At 40.0% G+C, this 18,029-nt stretch overlaps 1 protein-coding gene across 1 annotated transcript; it reads left to right on the top strand.

The window, feature by feature from the left end:
* The first annotated feature begins 13,724 nt into the window (after positions 1 to 13,724).
* On the top strand, positions 13,725 to 17,346 carry LOC103958889 (pre-mRNA-splicing factor SLU7-A-like). The gene is made up of 8 exons (XM_009371210.3): positions 13,725 to 13,882; positions 14,397 to 14,560; positions 14,660 to 14,772; positions 15,078 to 15,509; positions 15,666 to 16,101; positions 16,253 to 16,469; positions 16,611 to 16,714; positions 16,827 to 17,346. The coding sequence occupies exons 1-8, from the start codon at positions 13,867 to 13,869 to the stop codon at positions 16,971 to 16,973; spliced, it is 1,629 nt and encodes a 542-aa protein (XP_009369485.2). The 5' UTR covers positions 13,725 to 13,866; the 3' UTR covers positions 16,974 to 17,346.
* Positions 17,347 to 18,029: the final 683 nt, after the last annotated feature.

Below are 18,029 nucleotides of genomic sequence, written 5' to 3'. Positions count from 1 at the left end.
CTCCAACCGAAGAGTCCAGAGAGACCAAAAATAGTTTGAAAACCATCTTCAACCGAAGGCCAGACCAAAGGGCTCATGGACCCCATTGGACAAAAAAGGGCCAAAGAGCCAACCGGGCAGGGCCATTTGCTGACGTCTCATATTTGATTTTTTTTTACATTAAATAGTATTAAACAATATTAAACAATATTAAACAACATTAAGTAATATTAAACAACATAAAAAAAATTGGCAATGTGAAACTTAAACAACATTTTTAAAAACATTTAACAACATGAAAATTATTGACAATCCATAACATAAAATTATTGAGGTAATTTAATTTAAGTAACCATAATAATTCAATTAAAATAATAAATTATGTTTGACCCTAGACCCTTTGGCCCTCGATTGGATATGGTTTTTTGTGACAATGTTATGTTTGGCCTAACTGTGAACACGAAAGTTCATTGAAACAAGAGACAAGAATAACGTGTACAAAATAATATTTTGTGTTTAATGATTTTGGGGTTACGATCTCTCTCAAATTTGATCCTCTGATTCGATCTCCGTAAGATGTAGATTTGTTGATCCAAGGGCCGTCGAGGCTTGATCTTGGATGAACGGTTGTAAGTTTCTTCAAGGGCCTTCATGGCTTTGATCTTGAAGGTTGATGGAAGTTTCTTCAAGGGCCTTCAGGGCTTGATCTTGAATGTTGATGGATGAGCGGATCTTCAAGGGCTTTTGGGCTTGATCTTGAAGAACGGTTGGTTTTCTTCAAGGGCCGTCGAGGCTTGATCTTGAATGAACAGTTGGTTTTCTTCAAGGGCTTTTGGGCTTGATCTTGAAGAATAGATGTGTGGATTTGTTTGTTGATCCAAGGGGCCGTCGGGGCTTGATCTAAGGATGAACAGTTGATGAATGGATCTTCAAGGGGCGTTGGGCTTGATCTTGAAGAATGGGTGTATGGGTTTGTTGAGGTCGTTGATCCAAAGGGCCGTTGGGGCTTGATCTTAGGATGAACAGATGATGAATGATGAACGCTTTCTTCAAGGGCCGTTGGGGCTTGATCTTGAATAATGGTTGTGTGGATTTCTTCAAGGCTTTTGGGCTTGATCTTGAAGGTTGATGGATGAGCGGATCTTCAAGGGCTTTTGGGCTTAATCTTGAAGAACGATTGGATGTGTGGATTTGTTAAGGTTGTTGATCCAAAGGGCCGTTGGGGCTTGAGCTTAGGATGAACGGATGATGAATGATGAACGCTTTCTTCAAGGGCCGTTGGGGCTTGATCTTGAATAATGGTTGTGTGGATTTCTTCAAGGGCTTTTGGGCTTGATCTTGAAGGTTGATAGATGAGCGGATCTTCAAGAGCTTTTGGGCTTAATCTTGAAGAACGATTGGATGTGTGGATTTATTGAGGTTGTTGATCCAAAGGGCCGTTGGGGCTTGAGCTTAGGATGAACGGATGATGAATGATGAACGCTTTCTTCAAGGGTCGTTGGGGCTTGATCTTGAATAATGGTTGTGTGGATTTCTTCAAGGACTTTTGGGCTTGATCTTGAAGGTTGATGGATGAGCGGATCTTCAAGGGCTTTTGGGCTTAATCTTGAAGAACGATTGGATGTGTGGATTTGTTGAGGTTGTTGATCCAAAGGGCCGTTGGGGGCTTATGCTTAGGATGAACGGATGAACACTTTCTTCAAGGGCCGTTGGGGCTTGATCTTGAAAGAGGATTTAACGAAGAACGAAGAGAGCTTTCTTGATCCTTCGGAATTCTTGGGAATTTGGATGGTTGGAAGCTTTGGAGTTTCAAAGCTTCAAGGATTTGGGGAATTCTCTTCTAATTTTGGAGTAGAGAAATGTATTTGTGAATTCCTTGATGCTTGATACCTTGATGGAGAAGCCTATTTATAGGCTTTGAGAATGAATCACCACCACAAAAATATTTTTTTTCCTTTCCAAGCATCATTACCTAATTTTCCCACTTAATGCAATATTGAAATTGAAGTGGTGTAACTTATGGCCTAATTTCCCACTTAATACCATTTTAAACTTGAAGTGGTGTAACTTATGGCCTAATTTCCCACTTAACACCATTTTCAACTTGAAATGTGTAAGCTTTGTCATTACCCAAATGAGAAAAACTTGCTTTGATCCGTAATGGATTGAAGTGTGCTTGCCTTGTCATTGCCCAACATGAGAAGAAAAACTTGTTTTGATCCTCAATGGATTGAAATGTACTTGTCTTGTCATTGCCCAAAATGAGAAGAAAAACTTGTTTAATCCTTCAAGGGTATTTCTTCCTATTTTGTTGAGTCACACGCCATGTGTACAATTTGTACAACACGTGGCGTATGCCATGTATGCCTTGACACGTCAAAACTTTAATGCATTGGTGAACATTTGTTTTACTGAAATTTCGATGTCTACAAATACCCCCACTTCAAGGCGCGTCGTAGACATGTGCTTGACACGTGTAGAAGATGCGTTTTGAAGTCCCTTAATGTAGATGTCAACCCAAGGGCCGTCGAGGTTTGATCTTGAATTGGGCTGGAAATTTCTTCAAGGGCCATTGAGGCTTGATCTTGAGTTCGACTGGAAGATTTTCTGGTTTCTTCCAATCGTTGATTTTCCACAGGCTTAGTCTTGAACTGGGCTGGAGGATTCTTTTGGTCTCCCCCGAAGGCCTGAACTTACTCCTTTTATCTGGAGTTGAATTTGATTCAAGGGTGGTGAACACTTGATTTTGAATCGGACTTGTGATTTCTTCAAGGGCCATCGAGGCTTGATCTTGAATTGGGCTGGAAATTTCTTCAAGGGCCATTGAGGCTTGATCTTGAGTTCGACTGGAAGATTTTCTGGTTTCCTCCAATCGTTGATTTTCCACAGGCTTAGTCTTGAACTGGGCTGGAGGATTCTTTTGGTTTCCCCCGAAGGTCTGAACTTACTCCTTTTATCTGGAGTTGAATTTGATTCAAGGGTGGTGAACACTTGATTTTGAATCGGACTTGTGATTTCTTCAAGGGCCATCGAGGCTTGATCTTGAATTGGGCTGGAGGATTCTTTTGGTCTCCCCCGAAGGTCTGAACTTACTCCTTTTATCTGGAGTTGAATTTGATTCAAGGAGAACACTTGATTTCGAATCGGGCTTGTGATTTCTTCAAGGGCCATCGAGGCTTGATCTTGAATTGGGCTGGAGGATTCTTTTGGTCTCCCCCGAAGGTCTGAACTTACTCCTTTTATCTGGAGTTGAATTTGATTCAAGGGTGGAGAACACTTGATTTTGAATCGGGCTTGTGATTTCTTCAAGGGCCATCGAGGCTTGATCTTGAATTGGGCTGGAGGATTCTTTTGGTCTCCCCCGAAGGTCTGAACTTACTCCTTTTATCTGGAGTTGAATTTGATTCAAAGGTGGAGAACACTTGATTTTGAATCGGGCTTGTGATTTCTTCAAAGGCCATCGAGGCTTGATCTTGAGTGAAAATAGGACCATGAGCGGTTTCAGGATTCAGACACATGGCAGGCAAGCACGAGGTGGAGGTCATGACCTGTTTCTTTGTTCAATCTTTCCAATTCGTATTGAAGAGGGTTAGAGGATGACTCAGCATATGCAGTTGCGTTTGCTGACGATCCACAAGATTGATGTTTCATTGTCACTCGTCTTAGCTGTTCTCCAAGCAGATGTGGTCCCTTCTCTGGAAGTGTATCAATCGTTGAAGAAGACTACTCGAGAGCAACGCTAGGTAAGCAACCAGGGAATAGATTCTAGGTAGTCGGTTCCAGATCGGAAGACTGACTCCAAGTGCCGGCTGATTGTTCTCTTTCACTTTGCCATGCGAGTAAGAACAAAAACAAAGGAAAGGACATGGAGAAAGCATGATATGAGATACTTTTGCTTTTGAAGAAGCAGCGAACGAATCAACACATATATTTGTTGTGCTTGTCTCCACATGCTTCGATGTATCATTTTCACTTGCCTTACTTGCTCCCCTTGTAGAAGTGGTATTTCCTTATGCAAGTTTGGCATCTTCTCTTGTAGTATTTGTCCTCTGATACAGGAGTGGAATGCAAACCTTGTATTTGAATGGACCATCACTTCTTGGTGGCAGCGCCAGTTTGAGTAGAGGTTCCGACATATTATTTTCTCTGTCCTTGTCTTGGCAGGTGAGAACAAGGGCAAAGGAAAAGACAGGGAAAAAGCATGATATGAGATACCTTTGCTTTCGCCCTTGATGATATGAGATACTTTTGCTTTTGAAGAAGCAGCGAACGAATCAGCACATATATTTGTTGTGCTTGTCTCCACATGCTTTGATCTACCGTTTCCTTCTGCCTCATCTGTATCCCAGGCATCTGGTATCTTCTTTGGGGAAGAAGAAAAAATTAAGTATTTCAAGAGGCTTTGCTGGGAGTGCGCCCTCAGAGGTGAGGAAGAGTTGGGCTTTTTTTTTTTTTTTTTTTTTTTTTGCAGGTCTGCCTTGCCATAAAAGATGAAGGTTGACATATATAGGGATTTCCCAATAGCAAGTGGTGGTACTGTTCCTTTACCATTGTCGACAACTGTTGGGTAATTGAACAGTAAGATTCACGCGTTCTCAACTTTGTCAGAAATCTTTGACAAAGTTGCCCGTGATTTCTGCAAAGCTGGGGTTGCATACGAAGGGTGATGACAAATCTGGAAGAGCCCAGCTTTTGAAATTCAGAGAGTGATGACTATTCAATCCTTGAATAAGCGGCCCAGCTTTTGAGGTTCGGAGGGTGTTACCTCTTTGATTTCTGAACAAACGCTTCTTCGATTTTTGAGTACGCGTCTCTTCTATTTCTGAATGGCAAACAGTAGTGCGGATGCGGCTTTGTCAGAGATCTTTTGACAAAGTTGAACGCGTTTTCTGAAAAGCCGAGAAAGCGTCGCCTAACTTACGCCTTTTATCTGGCTTTTGAGATTTTGAAGAGTGGTGTCTCTTCCATTTTTTAATCGGTGGTCGTGTCGCCTCTCCTCTTTATAGAGGTATCGATTACCTCCAACATGCACATCTTGAAGGTTGCTCATTCCTGAAAATCATCTCAGGTATATTTTGTTTTAATAGCCCCTTGAGATTTTTCTCCATCCGACCCTTCTCTTTTAACACCCTTTGAAAAATGGCCAACCCATCTAACATTTGCTTAGATTTGAGTCTCAGCAGTGCGCCACGTCAGGGTAAGGTATGGTGCCCGTCTTTTTTATCTTCTAATGGCCCTCTTACAGGTGAAGACTCCGTGATGACGGATGCAACAACAGCTACGATAGTAGCTAGGAACCTCCTTACTCCCAAAGATAGTAGGCTGCTTTCAGGACGGTCCGATGAGTTGGCCGTTCAAGAGTCCCTCGCTCTCAGTGTTCAGTGTGCGGGCTCTGTGTCCAACATGGGCCAACGCCTGCTTGCTCGATCCCGTCAAGTGGAATCATTGATGGCAGAGATGGAAAATCTTAAGCAAGAGATCAAACAGCTTAAGTACGAGAATAGAAGTTTGCATGTGCTTACAAATAACTATTCGACGGGCATGAAGAGGAAGCTTGATGAATTGCAAGAATCTGAAGGTCGAATTCAAAGTGACCGTCAAAGGCTTGCGACTTATCTCCAGAGGCACCTTTTTCCTGGGTCATCTAGCGTTCCACCCAGTATTGAGGCCTCGAATGCTCTATCTTCAATGCCTCCCGCTCCGATGCCTTCTACTCCGATGCCTTCCGCTTCTAGAGTTTTGCCACGTAATGGGTCTTCACGTGAACAAACTTTGTGAAAGCTCCATCTTTTTTTTTTTTTTGATGATGTAATAAAATTGACTTTCTTTAATGAAACATTTATTTATTTAGTTTGATGTGACTGTACTTGAAGTTTTGAAGTTTCAAGTTGCCTACGTACTCTTCCAAAGAAGGGATCAAGTCATAACGTAGTTCAAATGAGTGATGGTTTTGATGATGATTTTGCCGTACACAGTTTATGCTCTTGCGGGCCAGGAGCGTTTGGTGCCGTTTGCAGTTTCAGCTCGTGCAGGCAAGGAGTGTTTGGTGCCGTTTGCAGTTTCAGCTCGTGCAGGCAAGGAGCGTTTGGTTGTCACCTTTTAGGCTCGTGCGAACGAGGAGCTTTGGTTGTTGTTGTGGATTTGTCAAGCGATCTGGGAGAGGTGTTCCTCGCAATCTTCATAGGAAGGAGCCTTGACCGAGTAATTGAAGAAGTCTTCTGGGAAGAAGTCGCACATTGTGATGGGGATGGACGATCTTTGTGTCGAAATTTCATTATCTCCAATACTTTCACATTGTTCTGGAGGTTGACAAGAGCTGTTTTGCCTCCTTTTCGACTGATAAACTTGTGGACAAGATGGTTGCTGCTTGTCCAATTTCTTCGAAGTGATCTTCGAAAGGCATTCCTCACAATCTTCATAGCAAGGAGCCTTGATCGAGAAATTGAATAAGTCTTCGAGGAAGAAAAGATCCCGCATGAACGATCTTTGTGTTGAAATTTTCTTATCTTCAACATTTTCACATTGCTTTGGAGGTTGGCGAAAGCTGTTTTCCCCCCTTTCTGATTGGTGCACTTGTGGAGAAGACATATGTTTCTCGTGCAGTTTCTTCGAAGCGACATGAGTCCATCCTTCAATTTCACTTGACTTGGAGCATGCCCCCAACAGTCGAGGTGAAGACTTTGAGTCGAAAGAGCCAGAAGTGACATCTTTCTTAGGGATTTCATCTTCAGTGCCGTCCTCTTGGGTTTGTTGGCATGAAGATTTGCCAGTGTGGACGATGATGCGCCTCCTTACCTTCAGTGGTCCTTTTGTGTCGACCTCTAGGATTGCTTGGCGCTTCATCCTTGAAGGAATCAAGCTTCGAACGTCGCCTTTTTCTGCTAACCCATCGAACTTTTCTTCCTTTGGTGTTGTCTTCCTCTTTCCAAAAGGCTTCTCATTATCTTCAAATCTTTCCGAAGCTGATCGTCGCAGAGGAGAGATAGCTGTGTTGCTTTGTTTCTTAGGCTTTAACAACCTTTCAAAAACAGAGCTTTGGGATGTTGGCGCGCTAAGCCTCTTGAAGACAGAGGTTCGTCCTTGACTACCAATGCGATTAAGCGTTGAAATTCTGGAGCTTGAATGGCTCATCCTATCGAAGACCGACGTCCGAGGGGCGGGTTTAGGCTCTTTTTGGTCTTGTTCAATGCTCACGCTGATGTGTTGAGCGCTAGCTTTCTTCACTTTACTTGAAATCTTCACGGGTGCATTTGGTGTGAAGCCAAGTCCGGCTTTGTTGTTGTCAACTCTGTAACCATGCTCCTTCAACTTCTTTTGAGTTTTGGTGAGATTACGTTCTTTGTCTTGTGGTTAGGTCCTTAATCTTTGATTATGTCAAAGTCACTCTATCAGGGTGTCCACGGCATCGTTGGGGTTAAGCCACTTAGCCATGGAGGCAAGTGAATGCGCAACAAGGGATCTCTAACCTTCAAACTGTTTGAGGGAGAATACTCTATGATATGATTTAGAATCTCTGGCCAGAGTATGAATGAGATGTTGGAATGCGTTCCAGATCACATTCAAGGTAATCATATAAGTACAAGATTCACATTGGATAGTAGACATGAATAAACTATCAAACCAAACAATGTGGTCAAGAGTATTGTATTAGAGAAAGACCGTATTGCATTTGTAATCCTAAACTGAATAGGTTCTCCACCTCTTCTGATTAGCTTGGGTAACCATGATATGCTGCTAGGTGTCACTTATGGTTTGTGGAAGCCCTAAAAGTGTATTATCACTAACGGGAGAATTGAAAGTAAGTTTCAATTCACAATCGATTTGAAAGAGTTTGAATCGCCCACTGCCTCGCTAAAAGGAACCTAATGGATCGTACACCGTGTAAGGTAGAGTTTGAAGAAACAACGGAGATGAGTAAGAATAATTAAATGGTTTAATTATTTATCTAAGGCTAGGATTAATTAATATGTTAATTAATCAAACGAATAAGTTCGTTAAAGACCTCGGGTTAGTTTTGGGCCGCAAGGCCCAATGGGATTTGAATGTCAAGCCCATTAACTCAAGTTTTATGACAACTTGAATAAAACAAAGGGCTTGAAAGCCCAATAAACCTATAGGCTAGCCATGTGTAAAAGAATAGGGCTTTTGGTCCATTAGGTCACTTATTTGAAGGGACTATATAAAGGACTTTATAGCCTAAAATTTACTAAGGGTTATTTTTGGGGGAAAGGATGAGAACACAAGCTCTCCTTTCTCTCTAAAATTTTGGCCAATCTAGAGGGGAATAGCTAGCAATCTTACTTCCTCTAGGTCACTCATTTCTTCTACAATATACCTTGGTGTGGAGACTTAGAGGTTCTCAATTTTGAGAACTTGGAGAAACCTTTTCATCCATCCAAATCCATGGATCCAAGATGCAAGGAATGAAGGCCCTCTCTTTGGGTGATTAGCCTTTGCTTATGCAAAGAGGAATCTACAAAGGTATTGATTTCTCAACTCACTTTGTTTTGAGTTGAGTCTTGATTCACCTATCTACTAGGCTTTGAATTTCATGGGTAAATGTTTTGTTTTAAGTGCATACAAGCATGATTCCGCCTTTAATTGTTAATTGCATGCTATTGATGTTGCTTAAATGAACATGTTTTTCACAAATTTTCCTTCATGGATTTGTTGAGGTTGTTGATCCAAAGGGCCGTTGGGGGCTTATGCTTAGGATGAACGGATGAACACTTTCTTCAAGGGCCGTCGGAGCTTGATCTTGAAAGAGGATTTAACGAAGAACGAAGAGAGCTTTCTTGATCCTTCGGAATTCTTGGGAATTTGGATGGTTGGAAGCTTTGGAGTTTCAAAGCTTCAAGGATTTAAGGAATTCTCTTCTAATTTTGGAGTAGAGAAATGTATTTGTGAATTCCTTGATGCTTGATACCTTGATGGAGAAGCCTATTTATAGGCTTTGAGAATGAATCACCACCACAAAAATATTTTTTTTCCTTTCCAAGCATCATTACCTAATTTTCCCACTTAATGCAATATTGAAATTGAAGTGGTGTAACTTATGGCCTAATTTCCCACTTAATACCATTTTAAACTTGAAGTGGTGTAACTTATGGCCTAATTTCCCACTTAACACCATTTTCAACTTGAAATGTGTATGCTTTGTCATTGCCCAAATGAGAAAAACTTGCTTTGATCCGTAATGGATTGAAGTGTGCTTGCCTTGTCATTGCCCAACATGAGAAGAAAAACTTGTTTTGATCCTCAATGGATTGAAATGTACTTGCCTTGTCATTGCCCAAAATGAGAAGAAAAACTTGTTTAATCCTTCAAGGGTATTTCTTCCTATTTTGTTGAGTCACACGCCATGTGTACAATTTGTACAACACATGGCGTATGCCATGTATGCCTTGACACGTCAAAACTTTAATGCATTGGTGAACATTTGTTTTACTGAAATTTCGATGTCTACACTAACTCTCGGTTGGAGACGGTAAAAAATATGTGTCACATCCCGGTCCGGGCAAGTCCACTTCCCAGGCCTGACTCGACCAAAGCACGATATTGTCCGCTTTGAGCTCCCAGCACACCCTCACGGTTTTGTTTCTAGGAACTTCCCAGTGGGTCACCCATCATGGGAGTGCTCTCGTGTGCTACTCGCTTAACTTCAGAGTTCCAACGGAACCCGAAGCCAATGAGCTCTCAAAAGGCCTCGTGCTAGGTAGAGATGGAAATATACATATAAAGATCATTTCCCTTGGGTGATGTGGGATGTCACAATCCACCCCTCTTAAGGGCCCGACGTCCTTGTCGGCACACCACGACCAGGGTTAGGCTCTAATACCAAATTGTTACATCCCGGCCCAGGCGGGACCACTTCCCGAGCCCGACTTCACCATAGCACGATATTATCTACTTTTGGCCCCCAGCACACCCTCACGGTTTTATTTCTGGGAACTCACACGAGAACTTTCCAGTGGGTCACTCATCATGGGAATGCTCTCGTGCGTTACTCGCTTAACTTCGGAATTCCAACGGAAGCCGAAGCCAGTGAGCTCCTAAAAGGCCTCGTGCTAGATAGAGATGGAAATATACATATAATGATCACTCCCCTGGGCGATGTGGGATGTCACAATATGACCCTGCACTGTTCATTAAAATATTAATTTCTTGGAGGATCAGATGGTTAAAACGAGCCATCTAGCCCTCATTCAGTTGGAGATGATCTAACACAACTGAGCTTTGAAATGCTCAAGCTTGGTTAAGGGGACCGTATTAAAGGAGAGCACACAATGGTCACCCAATATGTGTCCTGAGCTTTGAACATAAAATTTTAGGATGATCTCATCCTTAGTTGTCGAATTTATAGGAGGTTTTGATCTAATAAGTCAATTTAATTTGATGATAAAATGAGGAATATGATGGATGGAAACATCAGGACCTAAAATTTGGGCAAACAAAGTCACATGCTAAAGCTTTGTTGTTATTGGTTTTTATTTTTTATTTTTATTTTTTGTGTATTTCACTTGAGGTATAATTGTATTTCGATATTAGGATTAACTATATAGTTCAACATTTTAGGGCTCGTTTGGATGTGCTTTTAAAATAACTAAAAACGCTTTTAGAGAAAATATTTTTGAGTTCCAAAATCACTTAAAGTGCTTTCTACAAGAAGCACCAATTTTGTACTTCTTCCAGGAAGCACTTTAAGATTTTTTTTTTTTCAGGATTTACTTGCATTTTTACTAAGGATTGGTTCTAAAAACATTTTTACTAAAAACGCTTTCAGTCATTTTAAAATCACATCCAAACAAGCTCTTATTCAAAGGAAGAGGCAAACGAAACATTAACTTTTAGCAAGTATTATTGACCTATAAAAATAAAGAGTGCTGATAAACCCACCCCATTGTCTTATTTTTCCACCCACATTTTAATATAAATTTTAATGTCAATTTTACCCTCTTGTAAAATGACATGTAAGGACCAAAACAAAAATGTGATGCAGATTGCCAATGTCCTTATGCTCACTACACATTGCAGGATTGCCCATTTCCTTATGCCCGTTCACCATCTCTATAATAGAAAAAAAATTCTTATCTCTTTCAATTTAATTATTGTGCATTTCTAGAACGAAATCTCATCTCTTGTAAACAAGTATTTCTACTTCCATTTTTTCTTTCTCCAAAATCCTAATTCCAAGGATCTAATCAAATATGAACCAACCGATCACATATCACCATCATTGCTTCATAACATCCATAACTTTAAACTCTCTGTCCTTCCAGCCCTTTCTTTGGTTCTACTCCCAACCTAAACCTCACCTCCCTTCTCTCTCATTTCCCTTCTTTCTAAAACTTTAAATACATAACCCACCCATTGAATTCCATTGCAATCTGCAATACTTGAAATTCATAGGAAAAAGTATAATATCTAGACTATGCAAGGAACAAGAAGATGGGTGGTGAGGCAATTTTGCTGTCATGGTGGCGTTCCGATGGTTGGGGGACCTGGGTTGGGTGTTAGGAGTTGGTGCGGCACTCCAGCGGAGTAGGGGTGTCGAGGGCTAAAATCACATTAGGGTATTTTAGGAATGATGGTGGGTGACAAAAGAGTGTTTTCTTCTTTTAACAGTTTTGGTGGGTGAAAAAATAAAATGGGATGGGAAAATAAGACAATGGGGCGGGCGTGATACCACTCAAAATAAAATATTCATTGACATATGACGAAATGTGAAGTTACTTAAAACCCCTAAACAAATTTGCTATTCTCTATTTAATTCACTTTTTTATTTCAAACAAATGATGTTATGTACACTAAAGGAGATGGGTGAGCTTAGCCTCATAATGGTTAACTATAATATGGTTCAAATTCGTCTTTGACGAGAACCGAACCTGAAACTTTTCATGTACAAGTAAAAAGAAATATCACTAAACTGTAGTACTAAGTGACCTCTCTTTAATTCAGTTGGATTTAACACACACACACACATACAAAAACAAAAACAAAAAAAAAAATTACTTGGACTAGCTGTGAGAAAATGAAAGCCCAGTTGGTAGTCCTCTTAAGTTTTAAGAAATCCTCCTTAGGAAAGTTATTGGCATCAATATAATTAATCAAATGAGCACTAAATACCAAAGGGTGTTTTCAAAACTTACATCATCACCTGTCTTAATTCTCTATTTCATACTTTTGCGTAACAAATCAGTTTCATACAAAATTATTTGTAAGTGTAAGATCAGTCAAACCTCATGTAGTTTAGTATTCAAAATAGAACTCCCTTACAAGTATTTTGCCTCGTAGATTTTTGCACAAAGACATGTATCCTTAACATGAATTCTCCATCAAACTTTAACCAATAAAGCTTGATTTATCTCTGTTGTTTCTTCAATCACACACCTCCACCGCACATAGATCTTAATAAACAATAAAATCATATATGCCATCACTACCTCATCGCTCCACCACTACCACAACATTCTCCACTGTCTCACCATCATCACCACCACAGCCAACATCTTTGACACCACCACCATTGCAACCACTGCCATATCCTCTATTGTCATCACTCTCACCACCATGTCCACCACTAATGTCTCACCATCGCTACAACCCAAATCATTGCCGCCATGTCACCATGACCATCACCACCTGCACCTTCGCCGCCACTACTGCTACCACCACCACCACCATATTATCCACCTCATCACCCCTGTCACCATGGTCATCACCACCTCCACCATCGCACTGTTGCCACTACCACCACCTCCACTATCTCCACCCATTACCCTCAGTACTACCAACACTCCAACCATCATTGCTACCAACACCATCTCTACCCACCACCACCATCTCCATCACCATTACTACCAAACATGAACTTATACTAATTTTTTGAACATGTTACATATTGGTACCAGACTCGCGCTTTTTCAATGTTTGATCATTCTCAATAATCATGCTCATATTAAACAACCAAACTCATTTTCAAATCATAAAAATGCAAAATCATATTTGTTTTCGTTTCACAAAACATTTCTTCAAAAATCATGTTACGAAATATTACCGAACGGGCCCTTATTTTTAGTGTGTTCTCAGTTTTCACTTTTTTATATTATGTACGACTTGGAAAACGAAAGTTTTCTTGGGGGTAAAATTGCAAATTTAAGATGGCGATGGGACGAAGTGTTTGTACCATTTTCGGTCAATTTTTTGGAGTTAAGATAGTTAGAATGCTACAAGAGGCTGATCTATCAGATTTCGAGACCGGAGTGCGATGTATGTTTTGTGACATACAAGCTGAAAATTGTAATATGAAATTAAACATGTTTTTAATTTTCAAAAACAAGTGAAAACTAAAAGCTAAATGTTTATCGAACGCTCTCTAAACTACTCTAATATACAAGAAGTGGGGATCAAATTGGGTGTAGGAACATATGCACACTATTCTTACTAACTCCCCTACATATCCCCATGAGATCATTTGAATGTTTTTTTTTTAAATTGCTTCTAGCTCAATTGGTTAGAGCATTTGCTCTTGCACTCGGGATCTCACTCTCCATAATTTAGATGAGTTTAACGTAAATGATCATATTGTTTGTCAAAAGAATTCTATAGCAAAACTTTGGGTTCAAAAGAAAGGCCCAATCTGTAAACCCTGTTTGGGTAAATTTGGGCCGAGATCAGCAGGAAAACTAAAGCCCTGCTGCCTTATGGTTTGCTAAGAAGGTGAAACGTTGCCGTTTTGGCGGGAAGGAACATAACCGCAAACACCTCCCCCAAAATCTGACCTCTCAATTCAATTTTTCCGGTTGGGGCTAGGGTTTTGATTCTTCATCTTCGACGGTACAAATTCGAATCAATTTTTTTGAAGTTTGAGCTTCCAGACCAGCGAACATGGCGACTGCTTCAGGTTCGTTCATCTTCTCCATTGTTTGTCCCCAATCTATCGTCAATTTTACACTTTTTTACTTCAAATTTAATCCATTGTTTGAATGTGACATTCTTTGGTGCTGTTTTTGTTGAAATTGATCGGTTTAAGATTTACGAATCGTATCATTACGTAATTTCAATCGGCGATTTAGGGTTTTGAGCTCGGTTGGTCCAAATTAGATTCGTATATAGATACCTGGGTTGGAATTACGCTGTAAAAAGTTGAAATTTATTGGGTTTTACCAGTCATCACATTCGATTCGGTTGAATATATGAATTGGTGAAACAAACATATATATTCGAAAGTAGGAATTACATCGTAGATGAATGCTGTGCTACTAAATTTTATACCTTTTTTGTGGAAGGTTGATTTTTCCAGTGTTTAAGTTACTATGGTGCTGTCTGGTTTTTGGCAAAACTGGTAGATTTCAGAGTTTTCCGGGTTCTCCTTTGCTACTCTGTATATTGATTTATCTCATGTGGTGGTCTTGTAGGGTCATTCAAATCTAGGGAAGACCATCGTAAGCAAATGGAATTGGAAGAAGCGCGTAAAGCTGGGCTTGCGCCAGCTGAACTGGACGAGGATGGAAAGGAGATTAATCCTCATATTCCCCAATATATGTCATCTGCGCCTTGGTATCTCAAACACGAGAGGCCTGTAAGTTGTTCGTTTTCTTTCTAATAAGTTAATAGTTTTCATAAACGCACCCTTGTGGTATAAGTTCTGAATATTGATACATTTTTTTCCCCAAATCAGAGCTTGAAACATCAAAGGAAATGGAAATCAGATCCAAATTACACAACATCATGGTATGACAGAGGTGCAAAGATATTCCAGGCTGATAAATATAGGAAGGGTGCATGTGAGAAGTAAGTCTCTCTATCTCTCTCTCTCTCTCTCTCTCTCTCTCTCTCTCTCTCTGTGTTTCTTGCAAACCGAATTGTAAACAACTTCATGGATTTAAGGCCCTTACCGAACCTTTTTGGTCCATCTTGACAGGCTTAGAAATTCATAAATGTCATTCAATTTTAAATTTTCAATGCATATGTACTTGATTAATTGCACTTTGTGGTAAGTCGTGTTGGGTCTTTCCCTTACCTGTCAAAAGTAAGGCTTTCTTTCCCCTTTTATTATATCTCAAGGCCTAGAGATTAATGAATGTCTATTCTTACAGCTGTGGTGCCAGTACACACGACTCAAAGTCATGCATGGATAGGCCCAGGAAAGTGGGAGCAAAGTGGACAAACACGCACATTGCTCCTGATGAAAAGATAGAGACTTTTGAGCTTGACTATGATGGAAAACGGGACCGCTGGAATGGATATGATGCAACGAGCTATGCTTTGGTTGTTGAAAGATATGAATCAAGAGATGAAGCTCGAAAGAAATTCTTAAAGGAACAGCAACTAAAGAAGTTAGAGGAGAAAAATAATAACCCAAATGGTGAGGATAAGGTTAGTGATGTGGATGAAGATGAGGATGAGGATGAGGATGAGGATGATTTGAGGGTAGATGAAGCCAAGGTTGATGAAAGCAAACAAATGGACTTTGCAAAGGTTGAGAAGCGTGTACGTACAACTGGTGGTGGAAGCACAGGAACTGTCAGGTAAGGGTTTTAAACCGATTTTTTTAAATTTTCATCTTGTCTTGAAGGGGCGTTATTGTCTCAATACCGATTTTTTATTTATTTATTTTTTTTTTTTTTTTCACTTGTGCGTTGGTCTCTATATATGAGTCCTTACTGAGATCTTTTTGTTTTCAGGAATTTGCGTATTCGCGAGGATACTGCAAAATATCTCTTAAACCTTGATGTCAACTCTGCACATTATGACCCCAAAACCCGATCCATGCGTGAAGACCCTCTTCCAGATGCTGATCCGAATGAGAAGTTTTACGGGGGTGATAATCGATATAGAAATAGTGGTCAAGCCATGGAGTTCAAGGAGCTCAATATCCATGCTTGGGAAGCATTTGAGAAGGGACAAGATATCCACATGCAAGCGGCGCCATCCCAAGCTGAGTTGCTGTATAAGAATTATCAGGTGATCAAGGATAATTTGAAGTCAAAAACAAAGGACACTGTTCTGGAGAAGTATGGCAATGCAGCTAATGAAGAAGAATTTCCTAGGGAGCTTCTACTGGGACAAAGTGAAAGAGAAGTTGAATATGATCGCGCTGGGAGAATCATAAAGGGCCAGGTAAACTATTTGCATCTACCATTTCTCTTCATCTTTTTATTTCAGAACTCAAAACTTTTTATTTGCCTCAGTATGGAACATAAGGCCTTAATCAGCATGTCAAAGTCTCAATTATATAGACAGCTGATGATTATACTTTGCACAAATACAGGATATAGCACTTCCCAGAAGCAAGTATGAAGAAGATGTCTATGTCAATAACCACACCACTGTATGGGGTTCGTGGTGGAAGGATCATCAATGGGGCTACAGGTGTTGTAAGCAGGTTACTCGTAATAGCTATTGCACAGGCACTGCTGGAATTGAGGCTGCTGAGGCTGCAACTGATCTTATGAAGGCTAACATTGCTCGCAAAGAGGCCAATGGTGGTTAGTCTACCGTCTTTTTCCCCCTTCTTTGTTTTAGATAGATATAATCTTTTATGTAAATATGTCATGCTTAAACCATTCTCCATTAGCCCTTTGATTTGGTTGTTTTATTGACATGTTGTGTTCCCAACCTGGAAACAGATATGCCTGCACCAGTGGAGGAGAAAAGACCCGCTACTTGGGGAACTGATATACCAGATGATTTGGTTTTAGATGAGAAATTACTTGCTGAAGCTCTTAAAAAGGTGAGAGTTTGTCAACTTATGCGAATTGAATTCTTGAGTTGAAAATTGACGTGTATGTTGTGTTTGTTGTTTGACTAGTTAACTAAATCTCATACAATTTTGACTTCAACAGGAGGATGGAAGAAAGAGAGAAGAGAGAGATGAGAGGAAGCGTAAATACAATGTTAAATGGAATGATGATGTTACTGCAGAGGACATGGAGGCTTATAGGATGAAGAAAGTCCACCATGATGATCCAATGAAGGACTTTCTCAACTAAGTTGAGACATGGCACGTACTTCTGATGGAGCCCTTTCCTCAAAACACTTTCGAGGCTGTCAACGTGATGCACTGGCGTGGCTGTTATACCGCAGTTCTGCAAGCCTATTTCTTGAATTTGTTCAGTTGTGGCAGAACACAGCTGAGTTTGACCCTCCGTCTTTAATTTCTGACCTATCGAGTGTGATTGCTGTAAGCTATTACATGAGCTACCCTGTGGTTGAGCCATGAGGTTGAAGGGGGCCGGAATGCCGATAAGCGGTTACCCGTTTAAATTGTCGTTTACCTTGTACTCGAGTGTCATGTGGAATTTACCTATTATGTTGTTCTTGTTCTGATGCTCATCAATTAAGGCTGGTTTGGGTTGGTTCAAATTGTTTTAAAATCACCTTCTGAAGAAAATTGGAGCCTTGATTGTCTTTAGTAAATGAAAAAAAAAAAAAAAAAAAGTGTTCTTTTAGCAGAAGCAGTTATACACATTCCTCTAAAATAAAAATGACATGTTATTTTCTTATTGGAGGCATGTGAACAGTACCTATTGATGGAAACTTTGATATTGACAATCGTATCCCATCTATAACATCTCTGTTTTTTTCTTTTTTTGGCTAGAAGCACTTTTATCGTTATTGTTTACTAAACACTTCTTTTTTTACAGCTGTTTATTCTTACAGCACACTAAAAAAATAAAAAAATGCATGCCAACTCCAAACAAGCCATTAATAAATTGTTCAAAGAAAAAATGCACTGATGTATTGTGTTAGTTCCACATTAATGTATCAACTCGGAAAAATTACATGTTTCCAACTTCAAATGATCAGGCATTTAAAAAAAAAAAAAAAACTTCAAAATGATTAGAGTTTAGTCTAGTAGGCTAGATTATTAAGTTCCAATTCCATCATTGGCACCCAAAATTCAAATCTTACCTCCTTAGTTTAGATTAATTTAGAATAGACTATCGGTGGTATGGGAATTTATGGTGACCATCCTATATCTTCCATAGAATATTATAATAAAATTTAAAATATTAAGTTCATTTTTTCTGGGGACAAACGATAGT

Source organism: the organism of the source record quoted next, unplaced genomic scaffold (assembly GCF_019419815.1).
Source record: "Pyrus x bretschneideri cultivar Hongxiangsu unplaced genomic scaffold, Pyrus_bretschneideri_v1 Contig7, whole genome shotgun sequence".
NCBI lineage: Eukaryota > Viridiplantae > Streptophyta > Magnoliopsida > Rosales > Rosaceae > Pyrus > Pyrus x bretschneideri.
This window is presented reverse-complemented; position numbering and strand designations above follow the sequence as displayed.

Excerpts from the sequence above, each read along its gene's own strand:
- LOC103958889 (XM_009371210.3), top strand. Across the intron at positions 14,773-15,077 it reads AGGAAGGGTGCATGTGAGAA|CTGTGGTGCCAGTACACACG; the intron begins GTAAGTCTCTCT and ends CTATTCTTACAG. Across the intron at positions 16,470-16,610 it reads TCGCAAAGAGGCCAATGGTG|ATATGCCTGCACCAGTGGAG; the intron begins GTTAGTCTACCG and ends ACCTGGAAACAG.